Genomic DNA, 20,749 nt, shown 5'->3' with positions numbered 1-20,749 from the left:
TTTCTATTTTATTCTCTTTGGAAATTCAAATTCGATTAGAAAACTATTTGAATTTGAATTTCGTCCACAATTATGATTCGTTATTACGGATTTGTTTAAATTCGTTACTATTGTAATTCGGAATAACGACAAATTTGTCCGAATTTCAATTCGGAAAAAAACGAACCGCATGTTAAATGAGGATAATGAGGGATTGTTTTTTTGCACAAGGTTAGGTCCGGTGTAGATGAAAACAGCTTCTGTAACAATTAGAAATCCAGAACCAATGGTTTTATTTTGTTTCTTTTTGGTAAAGGGTGTCATAGAACTGACCATGGAAGGATCCAGGCAGAGCCGGATGTCGCGGCCTCACAAGATCAGCGAATCATCAAAGGTACGGTATAAGCGGTATGTGTGCTATTCAGATTTATGTGTGTGTATATGGGGGGGGGTTCAGAATGCAGGGGGCCTGTGTGCAGGAACATAAGTTGGGCCCAATGTGGACCTGCAACAAGGGAGCGCCATACCGCACTGCCGCCACCTACATATGTACATCACTGAACTCTGCCCCATATCAACACACACCCTTCAGTATTAAGGCTCAGCATGGACTGGCAAAATGCTGGGTGTGGCCAGACTGTGCTAATAAGGGGGGCTGCAGCATGTGTATAGCCCCAGTCACTGCCTCTACAGTAAAACGAGGGAGGAGTTGAGGGTGGTAAGAATGTGACTTAACCACAGAATTTTTTTTCCCACTCCCCAACCTCACGTGTGAACCAGCCCCTTCGATATTTCACTTTATTATTGTATCTACTGACACCAGTGTTGAGGAATATTATTGTGTTCATTGAAACCAGTGCTGGGGGTTATTACTGTGTCCACTGATACCAGTGCTGGGGGTTATTACTGCGTCCACTTATACCAGTGCTGGGGGTTATTACTGAGTCCACGACACCAGTGCTGGGGGTTATTACTGCATCCACCGGCACCAGTGCTGGGGGTTATTACTGCGTCCACCGACACCAGTGCTGGGGGTTATTACTGCGTCCACCAACGCCAGTGCTGGGGGTTATTACTGCGTCCACCGACGCTAGTGCTGGGGGTTATTACTGCGTCCACCGACATCAGTACAGGGGGTTATTACTTTGTCCACTGATACCAGTGCTAAGGGATATTACTGCGTCCACTGACACCAATGCTGGGGGGTAATTACTGTGTTCACTGATACCAGTGCTAGGGGTTATTACTGTGCCCACCGACACCAGTGCTGGGGGTTATTACTGCGTCCACTGACACCGGTGCTGGGGGTTATTACTGCGTCCACCGACACCAGTGCTGGGGGTTATTACTGCGTCCACCGACACCAGTGAATCCATTAGACGCATCTTTTTTTGTTGTTCACATGTATTTAGGGCTGGCTCCCTTTATTTTCTTTTGGTCTGTTTATGACTCTTGAACCAGACCAATAAATTGCTAGACTGCCCAATGATAGTCCATACACACACAGGCATTTGGAGGCAGAAAAAAGCCAAGTGCCAGCACGTTCTAGGAGGAGCATTTTACTGCTCAAATGCTTGATGCGCCCAAACACATGTAAACGTGTGTTAACGCTAGGTGCGTGAAGGGTTTTGGAGCGTTAATTTCAATGACCAGAACCAATCAATATTCTGGTCAATGAAATTAATGAATGCCCAAGCGCTTGACATACTAGCTCATTATGCAATACTTACCTTAAAACGAGCCCCCGCCGTGCCGACCGCTCACCTCTATGATGGGCGACATGTCTTCCGGGATATATATATTTTTATTTTTTTTTATTTTTTTTATCATAGTTTGTGAACATTAACAGTCCTACCAACTAAATAATATTGTCAGCAACAGGTGTGACCAGAAGTGTGGACTGCCACAGAGAATATCAGGCACAAATATAGTGGAAAAGGATTCAATTTATTTAAAAATAAGCGAATAGCGCAAACGCACCTCCAAAAAACTAAAACTGTGTAAATCAAACCAGATAACCAAACAATAGTGACACACAACGAACTGCTCAAACCCAATATATACAGAAAACAGGATAAACAAATCCTAATCGTAACAGAGCCGGGATCATACACGGGAGATGAAGCAGACAGAACAGGGAGAGGGTAACAGGAGACAGAGTAAGTGGGTAGGAAAGAATCAGGCTGCAGGGTCAGGATCAGGGTCGAGGATCAGGATCAGGGTCGAGGATCAGGATGCAGGGACACAGGCCAGGAGCACATGGAGACAACACCAAGGCAGTGAGGAAGAGCATGCACAGGGTTTAAATACACTTCCGGCAACCAGCATCAGGTGATGACTGATTGCATGAGATTTCAGCTTCTGGCTGCTGAGAAACACCCAGTGGTGGACACTGGAACTGCAGCCTATGGATCTGGGAGCCACAGTGCCACCAGCAGGTGAACCCTTTCCTGACACACATACACTGATTTGGGTTATTTTGGTCTAAACTTATGAAGAAAGATTATTTACTTGCTAAATTTTATAACAGACAAAAAGGAAAACACATTTTTTATTTCTGAATTTTTGGTCTTTTTTTATTTATTTAGCAAAAAATAAAAACCCCAGTGGTAATTAACCACTCTACTACCGCTCACGGTAATACTACTGCGGCAGAGTGGCTCGTTCCCGTCCAGTCACGTAGTATTAACGTGACTGGACTCCTCCCCTTCTGGGCGGCGCTTGCGCGCCGCCGGAGGCTCGCTCCCGCTGTTTTCATTCACAGCGGGAGTCGGGCCAGGGGAGGAGCAGCGGCGATCGCCGCTGCTCTTACCCGATCGTCGGGGATCGAGTCTGGAGATCCGCCCGCTGTGTGTAAACACAGCGGACGGATCTCCATAGTGACAGGGAGTGACAGATCGGACTGTTCAGCATAGCTGGACATCCGATCTGTCCATGAATCACATAGTCACCTCCCCCCCTACACGTCAGTAAGCACCAGGCATACATTAACCCCTCCCTCTCCAATAAAATTAACCCCTTCCCTGCCAGTGTCATTTTTACAGTAACAGTGCATATATATAGCACTGATTACTGCAGTAATGTCACTGGTACCCCCAAAAGTGTCAAAAATGTCAGTCAGGGGTCCGGTCTGTCCGCCGCAATGTCGCAGTCCCGCAAAAAAAATCGCAGATCGCCGCCATTACGCGTTAAAAAAAAAACACCAAAAATGACAGAAATCTTTCCCTTTGTTAGTAAACGCAATAACTTTTGCGCAAACCAATCAAAATACGCTTATTGCGATTTTTTTTACCAAACATATGTAGCATAAAACAAATTGGCCAAAAACTTTTAAAAAAATTGGTTTTTACATCTTTTTTGGGGGGAATTTCATATAAAAAAATGTGAAAAATATTGTTATTTTTTCAAAATAAACGCTCTTTTTTTGTTTATAGCGCAAAAAGTAAAAATCGCACAGGTGATCAAATACCACCAAAAGAAAGCTCTGTTTGTGGGAGAAAAAGGACGTAAATTTCGTTTGGGTACGGCGTCGCACGACCGCGCAATTGTCAGTTGAAGTCGCACAGCGCCGAATCGCAAAAAGTGGCCTGGACGGAAGACAGCAAAATCCTCCGGTTGTAAAGTGGTTAAATACCACCAAGAGAAAGCTCTATATGTGTGGGAAAAAATTATTAAAGTTTTTATTTGGGTAAAGTGTTGTATGAGTATTTGCCATTCAAAGTGTGACAGTGCTGAAAATTGGCCTTGGCAGGAAGGGGGTGTCCAGTATTGAAGTAGGTAAAGAATGTCCTCTCTGTCCTTGGGCCCCCGTTGAACCTGTGGGTCCAAGTGTGTGCTGAGTACAAGAGGCCTGGCTCTATCTCACTTATCAGTGGCCCTGTATACAGCGGGTATAGAAAAGAATCACACCTTTAAAATAATCACATTTTGTTGATTTGCAGCCTGAAATGAAGACAGACACAGGTTTTGTTTTATCCAGCTGAATTTACTAGTGCAACCTATAACATCCAAGTGAAAGATATAACAGCAACATGTCAGAAAAAAGATAAAAAAGTGAAAATCAGAATTACTGAGTTGAAAAAAGGATCACCCCCTTATGTCAGTATTTTGTTGGACCACATTTTGCGTTGATTCCAGCCTTTAGTCTGTTGGGATTTGTCTCTACTAACTTTGCACCTCTAGACTTTGCAATATTTGCCACTCTTCTTTGCAGAACTGATCAGGTTCGGTTACATTTGATTGTGACCGTTTATGGACTGCGGTCTTTGTCATTCCACAGATTTTCAATGGGGTTTAAGTCTGGTCTCTGACTAGGACATGCAAGGACATTCACCTTTTCCTCCTTCAACCACCGTGCGCTCATTGTTGCTGTGTCATTTGGGTCATTGTCATGTTGGAAGGTAAACCTTCTTCCCATTGGCAACTTTCTGGCAGAGGGCAGCAGAGCTTCCTCAAGAATTTGATGGTATTTTGCCCCATCCATTTTTCCTTCTATCCTGACAAGTGCTCCAAGTGACATTTTAACAGTGGCGTGGTGCTTCAGTTTCCATTTTTCTTCTATTATAATACTGATTTGTTTATTTGTTTATTCTAGGTATTTACTGTATATAGCGCCATCAATTTACACAGCGCTTCACATATATATTGTACATTTACAGTCCCTGCCCTCAAGAAGCTTGCAATTTAATGGTGACTTTTCTTCCTCCAGCTGTATCAGTGGCCTGACAACTCCAGCCAAATCCTTCACAGCCTGGACCAGCAAAGGCAAAAGGGACTGTTCTGTGATGTCATCCTGGTGGCTGATGACCAAAGAGTCCCGGCCCACAGAAATGTCCTGTCCGCCTGTAGCGACTACTTCAACTCCATGTTCACCATTGGCATGAAGGAAGCCCACCAGACCGAAGTGGAGCTGGTCGGGGCCTCCTACATTGGCCTCAAAGCTGTCGTCGACTTTCTTTACAGCAGCGACTTGACTTTAGATGGCGGCAACATTGACTACATTCTTGAGACGGCCCATCTCCTTCAAGTCTGGAAAGTGGTGGATTTCTGCTGTGAATATCTGGAGAGCGAGGTCAGCGAGGAGAATTACCTTTATCTACAGGAGCTGGCCTCCATTTACAGCTTGGATCGGCTTGGGTCTTACATTGACTCTTTCATCTTGAACAATTACAGCAGTATGGCTTTCACCAATGACTACTTGCAGAACGTCGGTGTCCAGAAGCTGTGCCAGTACCTTGCCAGCAACCGGGTTCAGCACGTCAGCGAACATGAACTTCTACAGTCAGCTCTTCAGTGGCTGACCCACAACCCCGATCGTGAGAGCCAAGCCTATCAGATCCTGCAGAACATCCGATTCTCACTTATCTCCAAGAGTGACCTTGTGCAACGGGTGAAACCTGCCATGCCATCGCTCTTGCCAAAAAACGCCAGCTGCGAGGGCCTGGTGGATGAAGCCATCTATTACCATTCCAATGTGGCTGCCCAGCCCCTCCTTCAGAACATTCGCAGCTCTCTTCGTAATGGAACAGAAAGGCTGCTCTTCATAGGCGGGGAGGTCTCTGAACACTGCCTGGAGCTCAGCGATGATGTTTATAGCCTTGACCTTCAGAAAGAACAGTGGCTCTCAGAGACTCGACTGCCGGCAAGAAGAAGCCACCACTGTGTCACGGCCCTGGGTAACTTCATCTATGTTGCTGGTGGAAGCTTCTCGATCGATGATGGTGGTGATGCAGCCTCCAACATTCTCTACAGATTTGATCCTCGCTGTGGTCAATGGATCCAGGTGAGATGATTTTGTTGGTGGTGACCAAGGATGAGGGTTAGGAATCTGGCAAAATAAGCCAGGTTTTGGGCAACAAGATTTTAGGAAGGCAGCAGACTGGTCCCTAACAATTTTTTTTCACAGAGAAAAAATATTAGAAAATTATCATTTTCAAAAAAAGTACAGTAGTAAATTTAGGAGTCTATTTAAAAAAATAAAATAAATGAATTGGACAACAGTTACAAGCATTCGCCCAGCCATAACTAATTCTGACTGTATTTTGCTTAATGTGTTAATTTTTTATGGCCATCAGCTCCATAACATGACTTAAGAAAATATGTATATTATTGCCACTAGATGGAGCTGATGATCATAGGAAATCACCATATTAAAGCAGTTGTAACCATAAAAGAAAATGCTTCTGTTCCTTTTTAAAGCATGATAAATACCACAGCGCTTCTACGGTGTCATTTGTCCCATTCTATGTTATAAAGTACCTGTTTGATTCTGCCTGTTCCTTTGTCCCTCTATGTGTACCGACCACCGTAATCATGGCTGCTGATCCATGATACCGTGGTCAGTTTACGTGCCTCCATCATCCCGCTGTGTGCTCAGTCTTTTCCCCCTCCCCCTCCCTGCCTGTCATTTCTGTGTGTGAGAGCTGATCTCCTCCTGCCACTATTCCCTGCAGCTGTAAAGTAAGATTTACAAAACACTGGCATCCCCTCTGTTGTATGAAGATATAAAGTACTGCGTGTCAGTTTTTCTAAAATGATAATTCGAAATACCTTCTTGCACAGCGTCGCTGTCCAGTCATGGGATCTCCCTCTGCTGGCCGGCTGACGTAAGAGGGGAATCTCAGCACCTCCTGCTGCTCTCCTTAAATTGGAGAAGGAGGGAGGTCACGTGACTGCACAGCGGACCAGTGGAGAGATTTCTCATGACCTTCTGACCAGCACTCGGGAACATCTACTCTACCTGCAGCAACTATGTCAACTATAAGTTCACTGTTGGCATGTAGGAGGTCCATCAGAGGTGGAGCTGCCTGGATCTTCATAGATCATTGTTGTTGATGTCTTGCCCAGTGGTCTATAAACTGAGGCCCAGGGACCGGATGTGGCCCTTTTCTTGCTTTTATCCAGCCCCTGGGGCACTATTCCACCCACTGACACCAATGATGGAGCACTATTCCTCCCACTGACACCAATGATGGGTCACTATTCTTTCCACTGACACCAATGATGGGGCACTATTCCTCCCACTGACACCAATGATGGAGCACTATTCCTCCCACTGACACCAGTGATGGAGCACTATTTCTCCCACTGACACCAATGATGTGGCACTATTTCTCCCACTGACACCAATGATTGGGCACTGTTCCTCCCACTGACACCAATGATGGGGCACTATTTCTGCCACTGACACCAATGATGGGGCACTATTTCTCCCACTGACACCAATGATGGGGCACTATTTCTCCCACTGATACCAATGATGGGGCACTATTCCTACCACTGACACCAAAGATGGGGCACTATTTCTCCCACTGACACCAATGATGGGGCACTATGCCTTCCACTGACCCCAATGATGGGGCACTATTCCTCCCACTGATACCATCGATTGGGGCACTATTCCTCCCACTGGCACCAATGATGGGGCACTATGCCTTCCACTGACACCAATGATGGGGCACTATTCCTCACACTGATACCAACAATGGGGCCCTATTCCTCACACTGATACCAACAATGGGGCCCTATTCCTCCCACTGATTCCAATGATGGGGCACTATTTCTCCCACTGACACCAATTATGGGGCACTATTCTTTCCACTGATACCAATGATGGGGCACTATGACTTCCACATACTCCAATGATTGGGGACTATTCCTTCCACTGATACCAATGATAGGGCACTATTCCTTCCACTGATACCAATGATAGGACACTATTCCTGCCACTGACACCATTGATGGGGCACTATTCCTTCCACTGAAACCAATGATGGGGCACTATTTCTCCCATTGACACCAATGATAGGGCACTAATCCTTCCACTGATACCGATGATGGGGCACTATTCCTCCCACTGACACCAATGATGGGGCACTATTCCTTCCACTGATACCAATGATGAGGGCCTATTCCTTCCACTGACACCAATGATGGGACACTATCCCTCCCACTGACACCAATGATGGGGCACTATTCCTCCCACTGACACCAATGATGGGGCACCATTCCTCCCACTGACACCAATGATGGGGCACTATTCCTTCCACTGATACCAATGATGAGGGCCTATTCCTTCCACTGACACCAATGATGGGACACTATCCCTCCCACTGACACCAATGATGGGGCACTATTCCTCCCACTGACACCAATGATGGGGCACTATTGCTCCCACTGACTGCACACAGACTGCAATAAAAACCTGACAGAGATTCCTTCCCTCCCCCTCCAAACAAAACAAAAGGAAAACATTTTGGCTTGAGTTGGGCTTTACCTGCTTAGATTAATTCTGTATTCTACTGATGGCCATAAAATCCTTTGAATTCAAGTGCAGATCAGGCTTGCAGTGGGATTGGCTGCTCTGTAAGCTGTTGGCTAGTAGAGGGGAGTGCTTAGGCTTACAGGAAAAAGAGAGCTCACAGTGATGAGAGGAAAGGCCACTTGTAGACCAAAAAAGCAAGTCAGGGCAGGGCAGGACGGGGCAGGGCAGGGCAGGACGGGGCAGTGGCACAGAGTCTATAGGTCTCCAGTATAAAAGAAGCTGTGAGAGGCGGATGGGGTCATAAGACTGCATGCATTACTGTGTAAATCTTTTAGTTTTAAAACCTTCTCTTGGTATTAGTGTCAGACGAGTTTTGGAGTTCGGTTGGAGTTTTTTCTTTTCAGCATAATGTCTATTTACAATATATGTCACACTTCAGGTCACGGCACTAAAAGTGACTCATCCTGAGCAAATAAATCTGGGGAGGTCTGAGTCTCCAATGTCAGCCATGAGTCAGCTAAAATCCATGGAATGTGTACACACAACAAATAAATGCGGAGAATAAAAAAAAAGAAAAAAAAAAACGATTTCTGCAGACCCCCCATGATGGTAAAGACCTCCAACCCATTTGACTAATGTAAAAAAAAAATTAGGAATGTGCAGATAAATCGACTGCTTACACTGATCTAAAGTAGTACATTTCATTGATCTCATGCATTTAGGTGGCTGCCATGAACCAACCTCGAGTGGACTTCTACCTGGCCTCAATGAGTGATAAGCTGGTCTCGGTGGGTGGTAGGAATGAAAACGGGGCCCTGTCTTCTGTGGAAATCTATTGCCCTCGACTGGATACCTGGACGTACGTGTCAGAGCTCCCCAGGTAAGCCACAGTTGATGCTTGTAAAGGGCTTATTTAGTGATTATAAAATGGTAGTGGGGTTGGGGTGCGCTGTATCATTTTCTTCAGGTGTAGTCTTGGTGGACTATCTCTGTGCAGATGTTTTTCTGCCTGCTTTCCAATATACAAGGAGTACCGTACCACATCTGGCCTGTAATGTATGCCCAGCTGCTAAGGTCAGAAGCTATAGCTTCTAGGTTTGACACATTTAGCAGTCCCTCGTTCCCTTTGGGCAGGGGGCTCCAAACTTTTGAAACAAAGGGCCAGTTTACTGCCCCTCAGACTTTAGGGGGGGTCGGACTGTGACCAATAGGAGTAGAAAATGGAGTCACTGGAAGGAATAGTGCCCCATCTTTGGTGTCAGTGGAAAGCGTAGTGCCTGATTGTTGGTGTCAGTGGGAGGAATAGTGCCCCATCATTGGTGTCAGTGGGAGGAATAGTGCTCCATCATTGGTGTCAGTGGGAGGAATAGTGCCTCATCATTGGTGTCAGTGGGAGGAATAGTGCCCCATCATTGGTGTCAGTGGGAGGAATAGTGCTCCATCATTGGTGTCAGTGGGAGGAATAGTGCCCCATCATTGGTGTCAGTGGGAGGAATAGTGCCCCATCATTGATGTCAGTGGGAGGAATAGTACCGCATAATTGGCATAATTGGTGTCAGTGGGAGGAATAGTACACCATCTTTGGTGTCAGTGGAAAGCATAGTGCATGATTGTTGGTGTCAGTGGGAGGAATAGTGTCCCATCTTTGGTGTCAGTGGGAGGAATAGTGTCCCATCTTTGGTGTCAGTGGGAGGAATAGTACCCCATATTTGGTGTCAGTCGGAGAAATAGTACCCCATAATTGATGTCAGTGGGAGGAATAGTACCCCATAATTGGTGTCAGTGGGAGGAATAGTACCCCATAATTGGTGTCAGTGGGAGAAATAGTACCCCATCTTTGGTGTCAGTGGGAGGAATAGTACCCCATATGTGGTGTCAGTGGGAGGAATAGTACCCCATATTTGGTGTCAGTCGTAGAAATAGTACCCTATAATTGATGTCAGTGGGAGGAATAGTACCCCATAATTGGTGTCAGTGGGAGAAATAGTACCCCATAATTGGTGTCAGTGGGAGAAATAGTACCCCATCTTTGGTGTCAGTGGGAGAAATAGTACCCCATCTTTGGTGTCAGTGGGAGGAATAGTGTCCCATCTTTGGTTTCAGTGGGAGGAATAGTGTCCCATCATTGGTGTCAGTGGGAGGAATAGTGCCCCATCATTGATGTCAGTGGGAGGAATAGTACCGCATAATTGGCATAATTGGTGTCAGTGGGAGGAATAGTACACCATCTTTGGTGTCAGTGGAAAGCATAGTGCATGATTGTTGGTGTCAGTGGGAGGAATAGTGTCCCATCTTTGGTGTCAGTGGGAGGAATAGTGTCCCATCTTTGGTGTCAGTGGGAGGAATAGTACCCCATATTTGGTGTCAGTCGGAGAAATAGTACCCCATAATTGATGTCAGTGGGAGGAATAGTACCCCATAATTGGTGTCAGTGGGAGGAATAGTACCCCATAATTGGTGTCAGTGGGAGAAATAGTACCCCATCTTTGGTGTCAGTGGGAGGAATAGTACCCCATATGTGGTGTCAGTGGGAGGAATAGTACCCCATATTTGGTGTCAGTCGTAGAAATAGTACCCTATAATTGATGTCAGTGGGAGGAATAGTACCCCATAATTGGTGTCAGTGGGAGAAATAGTACCCCATAATTGGTGTCAGTGGGAGAAATAGTACCCCATCTTTGGTGTCAGTGGGAGAAATAGTACCCCATCTTTGGTGTCAGTGGGAGGAATAATGTCCCATCTTTGGTTTCAGTGGGAGGAATAGTGTCCCATCTTTGGTTTCAGTGGGAGGAATAGTGTCCCATCTTTGGTTTCAGTGGGAGGAATAATGTCCCATCTTTGGTGTCAGTGGGAGGAATAGTACCCCATAATTGGTGTCAGTGGGAGACATAGTACCCCATAATTGGTGTCAGTGGGGGGAATAGTGCCCCATCTTTGGTGTCAGTGGAAGGAATAGTCCTTTATCCTTGGTGTCCAATGGGAGGAATAGTGCCTCGAGGGCCAGATAAAGGCAAGGAAAGGGTCGCAGTTTGGAGACCACTGTCTTAGGGCAAGCAGAGAAGCATAAGAAGCATGCAACAGGAGGTCAGAAGCAGGCAACAGGCACAGCATAATCCAAAACAGCCTGACGTCAGAGCAGGCATAAGAGAAGCAGAATCCAGGAAAAGTTCAAGGTCAGAGGCAGATAGCAATCTGAAAGATTAGTCCGTTTTCCAGGCAGGGTTCAGTGATCGGACAATTCAATGACCAGGCAAGGAGAGCAGAAACAGCAAGGCAGGGTATGGAGCCAGGAAGCAAGATACTGTCACAAGCCTAGAACCCTGAGCTTGTGATAACCAATCAGGCCCAAGCGGATGAAACCTTTTCCCTGTTACAGCGGTTCAAATATCATGGTGTAGTCCAATAAGTACCAGCGTTAGCCCCAGTGCGTTCAGCAATCAGCACTAAGTAACAGACCTAGTCAGATACACACCTTTTCCTCCTCTGCAATACACTTGTGCTGAGGGGTGTGGCTGTTACTCAGCTCTGCTAGTATAGAGCATTGCAGGAGAGAGCAGGAAGCAGCATTTTTCACTGATAGAAAAGTTTATTTTAAAGAGGTTTCTAATTAAAATGGTGGCAACCTCTAGTTTTTATTTATTATTAAAGTGGTTCTAAAGTTTTTATTTTTTTTATTTTTACCGTCATGCATACTTTGCATGAAGGTAAAAAACATTTCTGTGTGCAGCAGACTCCCCCCAATATTAACATGAGCCCTATAGCTCTCCGAGGACTCTCCCTCTTCATTGGCTAAGACAGCAGGGAGAGCCATTGCCAAAGCCCAACGCCAATATTTCTATTCATACAGGTACCAAATATAAAGCCCAACGCCAATTATTCTATTCATACAGGTACCAGATATAAAGCCCAACACCAATATTTATATTCATACAGGTACCAAATATAAAACCCAACGCCAATATTTCTATCCATACAGGTACCAAATATAAAGCCCAACGCCAATATTTCTATTCATGCAGGTACCAGGCGTAGAAACCAACTACAGCTTAAGAATTTTTATTCAAAGTATTTGTGAACCCGTAACTTGTAAAACAATCCATTCAGTTTAAAATAGAAATGAAAGGCAAAACATTTGTGCATTGATATAAAAACATTATACATACTTATTTTGTTTCCTTTTTTCTAAGGCCCCGTTCACATAGGGGCGATCCGACTTCCCCAGGCGACCTCCGAGGTCGCGGTGCGAGCAGCGCGCCGCGACCTCGGAGCGGCCGCCACGGACTTCATAACATTGAAGTCTATGGCGGTCGCCTCCGGGTCGCCCCAAAGATGCTCCGGACCCTTTTTCTAAGTCGGAGCGACTTGTGTCACTCCTATTAGAACGGGTCCGCAGCTTCCCTATGGAAGGCGACCTACGGTGAACGGGGACTAAGTGGTTATATAATCTCTTTTCTCAGCTGCAAAAGTGGCTTGGAGAGGTGGGGGTGGAGAAAAAGCAGAACACTGATCTTCCCAGTGAATGGCTGCTGGGAGCATGACATCACAAGTCTGATCATTGCATGACAGGCAGGCTGTTCTCCTAGCACAGCCAAAAAGCTGACCTGACTGGGATTGGTGTGCTTTCATGCTTAAAAAACAATATTTCTATATAAATATTTCCTTAAAATAGGAAAGCAGGGGGACTGTCAGGAACACATACCTCCCAACTTTTGAGATGGGAATGAGGGACACCTATTAGCTAAAGTATGTAGGCAAAGGACACACCCCCTGCCACGCCCCCTTAAAGGAGAATTATACAAAAAAAATATTTGTTAAACCCACAAGTGCTTTTTTTTTACCACTACTATTCCTTTATATTGGCTTTTGAAATTTAATAATGCAGCAATTTTAAAATTGGATGAAAGATTTAGCACTGGGAAACATTTTTTGAAAGATAAAAAGTGCATTTTAGATACAGTATCTCACAAAAGTGAGTACGCCCCTCACGTTTTTTGTAAATATTTTATTATACCTTTTCAGGTGACAACAATGAAGAAATGACACTTTGCTACAATGTAAAGTAGTGAGTGTACAGCTTGTATAACAGTGTAAATTTGCTGTCCCCTCAAAATAACTCAACACACAGCCATTAATGTCTAAACTGCTGGCAACAAAAGTGAGTACACCCCTAAGTGAAAATGTCCAAATTGGGCCCAATTAGCCATATTTCCTCCCCGGTGTCATGTGACTCCTTAGTGTTATAAGGTCTCAGGTGTGAATGGGGAGAAGGTGTGTTAAACTTGGTGTTATCGCTCTCACTCTCTCATACTGGTCACTGGAAGTACAACATGGCAAAGAACTCTCTGAGGATCTGAAAAAAGAATTGTTGCTCTACATAAAGATGGCCTAGGCTATAAGAAGATTGCCAAGACCCTGAAACTGAGCCTTCAGCACGGTGACCAAGACCATACAGCGGTTTAACAGGACAGGTTCCACTCAGAACAGGCCTCACCATGGTCAACCAAAGAGGTTGAGTGCACATGCTCAGAGTCATATCCAGAGGTTGTCTTTGGGAGATAGACGTATGAGTGCTGCCAGCATTGCTACAGAGGTTGAAGGGGTGGGGGGTCAGCCTGTCAGTGCTCAGACCATACGGTGCACACTGCATCAAATTGGTCTGCATGGCTGTCGTCCCAGAAGGAAGCCTCTTCTAAAGATGATGCACAAGAAAGCCCACAAACAGTTTGCTGAAGACAAGCAGACTAAGGACATGGGTTACTGGAACCATCTCCTGTGGTCTGATGAGACCAAGATAAACCTATTTAGTTCAGATGGTGTCAAGCGTGTGTGGTGGCAACCAGGTGAGGAGTACAAAGACAAGTGTGTCTTGCCTGCAGTCAAGCATGGTGGTAGGAGTGTCATGGTCTGGGGCTGTATGAGTGCTGCTGACACTGGGAGCTACATTTCATTGAGGGAACCATGAATGCCAACATGTACTGTGACATACTGAAGCAGAACATGATCCCCTCCCTTCGGGGACTGGGCTGCAGGGCAGTATTCCAACATGATAACAACCCCAAACACACCTCCAAGAGGACCACTGCCTTGCTAAAGAAGCTGAGGGTAAAAGTGATGGACTGGCCAAGCATGACCCCAGACCCAAACCCTATTAAGCATCTGTGGGGCATCCTCGAACAGAAGGTGGAGGAGCGCAATGTCTCTAACATCCACCAGCTTCGTGATGTTGTAATGGAGGAGTGAAAGAAGACTCCAGTGGCAACCTGTGAAGCTCTGGTGAACTCCATGCCCAAGAGGGTTAAGGCGGTGCTGGAAAATAATGGTGGCCACACAAAATATTAACACTTTGGGCCCAATTTGGACATTTCAACCTAGGGGTGTACGGACTTTTGTTGCCAGCGGTTTAGACATTGATGGCTGTGTGTTGAGCTATTTTAAGGGGACAGCAAATGTACACTGTTATACAAGCTGTACACTCACTACTTTACATTGTAGCAAAGTGTCATTTCTTCAGTGTTGTCACATGAAAAGATAGAATAAAATATTTACATGAGAGGTGTACTCACTTTTGTGAGATACTGTACAACTAGATTGTAGACTAGAGCTATAACAAAATATCAGACCAAAATGAGGGACAAATGAGGATAAGCGAGGGACAGAGGGACTTTGTTCCAAATCAGGGACAGTTAGGAGGTTTGGGAGCACCAGGAATTTTCATACAAAGAAAGCAATAAAAAGAGAACAGGAAACGTTTTAAAGAGGAAGCAAACTTCCCTCTAACTTTTACCGATGGGTAGGCCTATGATCAGGCTTACCTATAGGTACTGTAAATATCTCCTTTACTTTACGGGCAGCCAGTGACATTTCTGGTGCATGTGCTCTGAAGGAACGGCCACCCGTGCCGTTCTTTCAGAGCCCTGTGCCGTGAACAGCGGCTTCATGCGCAAGTGTGACATCATCGTGGCTTCGGCCAATCTCAGCAGTGAGCGAGCGCCACTGGAAGGGCTTTGTTTCAAGGTAAGTATTTCATAATGAGCTAGTATGCGATGCATCCTAGCTCATTATGCCTTTGTTTTACAGTTTATTTATTTATTTACTTATTTATTTATTTTTAGGAGGTTTACATCCTCTTTAGGACAACTACATGGTACAACAGGCACATAGCAGGAATAGGAAATGTTGGGTAACATATTCTTTGAGTTTTGAAGAGACTTGATAAGAGTTAACAGTTCTGTCAAGCTTTTATTGCCTGAGAGAGGTTCTAACCCTTCCTCATTTTACAGAACTTGAAGTATATAGATATATGGTAGATACATCCTTCCCTCTGATGTCTTTGTAAGACCTTTTGGATCCTCCTACTAATGGCTTCCGCTTACCTCCAACTGCTGGTCATGGAGCTACTGCAGGAAGGGGAGGGTCATATACCAGCTTTCAACTGGCAGGAACTGTGGGCAAGCAGATGTCTGATTGGCGGGCAATAAACCGGGAGTGGCAGTAGGGTCTGCCAGAGGCAATGAGCAGGAAGAGGTCTAAAATCTGGTGTTTGTTACAATGTTGCAATGTCTCTCTAATTTTTTCAGATTCACGTACGGCCATGCAGGCACCGTACACAAAGACATCATCTACATATCCGGAGGACACGACTACCAGATTGGCCCTTACAGGAAGAACCTGCTGTGTTACGACCCCCGGGCGGACGTCTGGGAGGAGCGAAGACCCATGATCACCGCCCGGGGCTGGCACAGCATGTGCACTCTGGACGATAGCATATATGCCATAGGGGGGAGCGATGACAACCAGAACTCCATGGAGCGCTTTGACATCCACAGCGTGGAGTGCTACAGTCCCCAGTGTGACCAGTGGGTGCGCATCGCCCCCCTTCTTCAGCCTAACAGCGAATCCGGCGTGGCGGTCCTGGATGGCAAAATTTACATCCTGGGTGGCTACAGCTGGGAGAACACCACATTCTCCAGAATGGTTCAGGTCTACGACAAGGACAGGAAAAAATGGGTGAAAGGGCCCGACCTTCCCAAGACCGTGGCCGGCGTCTCTGCTTGCGTCTGCGTGCTGAAAAACCGAGGCGACGACAGGAATAAAAAAAGCAAGATGAAAAGGCACTCCGATAGAGGATGGTGAGGGGTGGCTAGCAAGGACGATGATCCCGTTATACAGACTGAAAATTACTTTAACCCTCCGTGTGTGTGGACTCAAAGTGTACCTGTCCCGTAGGCAGCCATTTTGTCCACTGGAGAAGTTGGCAGTTGCTTAATTATTTTTTTGTTTTTTTTGGCCCCGGTTTTGTCACTGATTTCTCAGTGCCGCGGCTCTTTTCACCCACTAAAAGGGCAATTATCTGCAGATTAGTAACTAATACAGGGCAATATAAGATGGGAACTTTTACTGCTGTGTTTGACATCAATTATTCTGTTCATTAAGGCCCCGTTCACACTGGGGCGACGCTACTTCCCGGGGCGACCTCTTAGGTTACGGCGCGCTGCTCGCACCGCGACCTCAGAGTGGCCGGCACGGACTTCATAACATTGAAGTCAATGCAGGTCGCTCCAGGTCGCCCCAAAGAAGCTCCGGACCCTTTTTCTAAGTCGGAGCGACTTGTGTCGCTCCTATTAGAACGGGTCCATAGCTTCTCTATGGAAGGCGACCTGTCAGGCGACCAGGTCGCTTGACAGGTCGCCCCAGTGTGAACGGGGGCTGAGAGATCTATGGTCCTATCCTATAAAAATAAATAAATATTGTGAAGATAACGAAAGAAGGACCACATGTGCCCAACCCTATGAACAAAGGAGCTCCAACAGTCTTCAGATAAGCATAAATAATGCTGAAGACCTGAATGACCTAAGGTTATGAAAAAAACAAGACAATAGGCACACAGGATTAAACACCTCAAAGGTACAATCAATAGATAAAAATGGCTAAAGGCTCTTACACACTATAAGAAAATTGGGCGAGAATTTTCATCCAAAGAACTTTTTCGTACAATTTTCGTATAGTGTGTACACAACTTTCCACAACTGATTCCAACCTACTGAATGAAAATTCCCGAAGGGTTTACAAGCTCCAAAATTTTTCTCGTATGGAAACAGAACGCTCAATTTTTGCTTATTGTGTAGCGTTTTCGTACAATTTGCATATGAGAAAAATTAGAAGGGAAAGACTGCGCATGATCAGAAACCAGAAACAACAAAAAAAATTTTTGTCATACGAGAATTTTCGTACAAAATTTCATTAATCGTTTCCAATTTGCTGTGAAACAACGAGGAAAATGGGACGATTGTTCGCCCGATTTTCTTATAGTGTGTACCCCACTTTAGCGATAGTCCAAGGTTCAGGAGAACCATAATATAAAGGTCAAAAATTCAATCAATCCATACACCAGGGCTAGTTTTTCTCAGGAGCAGAAGCTGACTCCAAAGATGTGGAGACAAAAGGAACAAGAGAAGCGCCTCTAATGCTGGCCATACACTAGCCGAAATATATCGGGCAAACTCATTTTCGAAAAACGAAAAATCGGCCCTGAGAGCAGACAATCGTGCCATCATGTAATGACCGAATTTCGAACGATAAATCGTTCAATGGACATAAATGAATTCAGTTTGTCACATATACCGAGTGCAAACAGGTCGGCCGAGAAACACATTAACCTTTTAATTTATCGTTCGTTTATCGATCGGCCGGCAGATTTTCAAAACTGTTCCTTCGATTTTTCGGCTCTGAAAAGTTGAAAACTATTTTCTATTTGTGCCCATTAACTACTTGCCTACCTCCGCAAGTAAATATACTGCGGCGGTCAGCCCCGGCCAGGCAAAGTGACGTATATATACGTCACTCGCCTGTCACCGGCTTGTGAGCCAATAGCGGGCGCGCGCCAAGCAGTCAGTGCGTGTGACAGGCGGACCCGATGTCCGCCGGTCACTCGCCGATCGTCAGTAGAGAGGGAGAAAGGCAGGCGGCTAATGTAAACAAGCCGCCTGTCCTTCTCCCCTGTGTAAAAATGGAGATCAGACGGTTCTACTATGTAGAATTGTTGATCTCTGTTTTTACAATAGTAGACCTGTCCCATCACAGTTAGAAACACGCCCCTAGGACACACTTAACCCCTCCCTCTCCAATACAGTTAACCCCTTCCCTGCCAGTGTCATTTTTACAGTAACAGTGCATGTGTATAGCACTGATTACTGCAGTAATGTCACTGGTAACCCCAAAAGTGTCAAAAATGTCAGTCAAGGTTCCGATGTGTCCCCTGCAATGTCGCAGTCCCGCAAAAAAAATCGCAGATCGCCACCATTACTCGTTAAAAAAAAAAAAACACCAAAAGACAAAAATCTTTCCCTTTGTTAGTAAACGCGATAACTTTTGCGCAAACCAATCAAAATACGCTTTTTGCATAAAACAAATTGGCCGAAAATTTTAATAAATTTTGAGATTTTTTTTTCTTTTTGAAAATTTCATATAAAAAATTTGAAAAATATTGTCATTTTTGCAAAATTTACGCTCTTTTTTTTGTTTATAGCGCATGATCAAAAAATCGCACAGGTGATCAAATACCACCAAAAGAAAGCTCTGTTTGTGGGAAAAAAAGGACGTCAAATTCGTTTAGGTACAGCGTCGCACGACCGCGCAATTGTCCGTTAAATTCACGCAGTAAAAAATCGCAAAAAACCCCCTGGTCAGGAAGGGGGTAAAATTTTCCGGGGCTTAAGTGGTTAACTGGAGGAAAAACGGGCGATTGGACCAAATGACAGATTTTCTAACGATTTTTTGGCAGGTGTATGGCCAGCATAAGTGTAGACTGTGACATGGACAAATACATTCACAAGTAGAACAACTCATATGATACAAGAGACCTAAAGGCTCATCGATTAAGAAATCCTCATTGAAAGTTGCCACTGCACCATGGATGGAGTTGGGGGAAATTCGATGCTCAGCCCCAAAGTGTATACTGTTATGCCCCGTACACACGTGCAGATTATCTGAAGACTTTTGTCTTCAGATTTACCTTTTCTATGTAGTACAAGGGCCTGCCGGATTGCATACAAATTGAAAGTGTTTAGGTTTGACCTCATATTATATGGTTTTGGTAAGTCTACAGACAAAAGTCTTCAGATAATCTGATAGTGTGTACGGGGCATTACATGGAAAAAGGGTAACTCCACTTTGGTGGTGGGGGGGGGGGGGGGATAGCAAATAAAAAAAAAAAAATATTAAAGTGTATACAATTGTGATTTAAGTCATATTGTAATGGAATGTTATTAACCACTTCAGCTCCGGAAGCTTTACCCCCCTTCATGACCAGGCCATTTTTTTTGTGATACGGGCCTGCTTTATTTTAACTGACAATTGCGCAGTCGTGCAACGCTGTACCCAAGTAAAATTGATGTCTTTTTTTTTTCCCACAAACAGAGCTTTCTTTTGGTGGTATTTGATCACCTCTGTAGTTTTTTATTTTTTGCACTAAAAACAAAAAAAGAGCGACAATTTTGAAAAAAAAAAAAAATGTTTCACTTGCTGCTATAAAACCTATCCAATAAAAAAAAAAAATGTAATTTCTTCATAAGTTTAGGCCAATATGTATTCTGCTACATGTTTTTGGTAAAAAAAAAATCCCAATAAGTGTATATTGGTTGGTTTGCGCAAAAAAGTTATAGTGTCTACAAACAATGTTATATTGATGGAACTTTTATTTATAGCGTGACTGCGATATTGCAAGGACAAATTGGACACTAAATGACGTTTTTGACACTTTTTTGGGGACCAGTGACACTAATACAGTGATCAGTGCTAAAAATATGCACTGTCACTGTTCTAATGACACTGGCAGGGAAGGGGTTAACATCAGGGGCGATCAAAGGGTTAAATGTGTGTCTAGGGAGTGTTTACTAACTGCGTGGGGAGGTGCTTGTACTGTGGGAAGGCAAAGATCTGTGTTCCTGCTTAGCAGAAACACAAGATCACTACCTTCCCTACTGACAGAACGGCGTTCTGCCTTGTTTGCCCAAACAATTGCCAGGTGCTGTTGATTGACTCCCGCTATGTCCAATCAGGGCCGGGACAAGGGGTGGGCAGGAGTGGCGGCTGCCCTGGGTGCAATGGTTTATTGCAGGGATGGAGGTGCCCTGATCATAACCCTAAGGGAAGGGGGGGGGGGGCGCAGTTTGGCATCTTTGCCCTGCACGACCTTGTCCCGACACTGTGTCCAATCAGAGCAGGAGGGGGTTGTCGGACGGAAAACGTGCTTGCCCCAGACCCGGAAGCACAGTATCACTTACAGGTAAGTGATTCTGCACAGAGGAGCTGTCTCCCTGCAGTAAATGTACATGGGGCCGTTGCCAAAAGGGTAACTCCCCTTTCGTGGGGAAAAAAAATAATATAGCGTATACAATTCCGACATAGGTCATATTGTAATTGAATGTTATTAAAAAATACTTTTCCTTTTCAATCTGCAGCTCTGAAATTTTCTGTGAAATGCAATATGGTTACCTGGAGGTGTTCTGT

The 20,749-nt window shown here is 45.0% G+C and overlaps 1 protein-coding gene across 1 annotated transcript; it reads left to right on the top strand.

Annotated features, from left to right (window-relative positions):
- Positions 1-309: 309 nt before the first annotated feature.
- On the top strand, positions 310-16,619 carry KLHL36 (kelch like family member 36). Its single transcript, XM_082270412.1, has 4 exons — positions 310-373; positions 4,688-5,761; positions 8,965-9,122; positions 15,820-16,619. The coding sequence occupies exons 1-4, from the start codon at positions 314-316 to the stop codon at positions 16,373-16,375; spliced, it is 1,848 nt and encodes a 615-aa protein (XP_082126538.1). The 5' UTR covers positions 310-313; the 3' UTR covers positions 16,376-16,619.
- Positions 16,620-20,749: the final 4,130 nt, after the last annotated feature.

The sequence above is a fragment of the Pelophylax lessonae genome (assembly GCF_965119305.1).
Source record: "Pelophylax lessonae genome assembly, chromosome: 10".
Lineage (NCBI taxonomy): Eukaryota > Metazoa > Chordata > Amphibia > Anura > Ranidae > Pelophylax > Pelophylax lessonae.
Note: the sequence above shows the minus strand (reverse complement) of the source record. Positions and strands in the feature narration are given on the sequence as shown.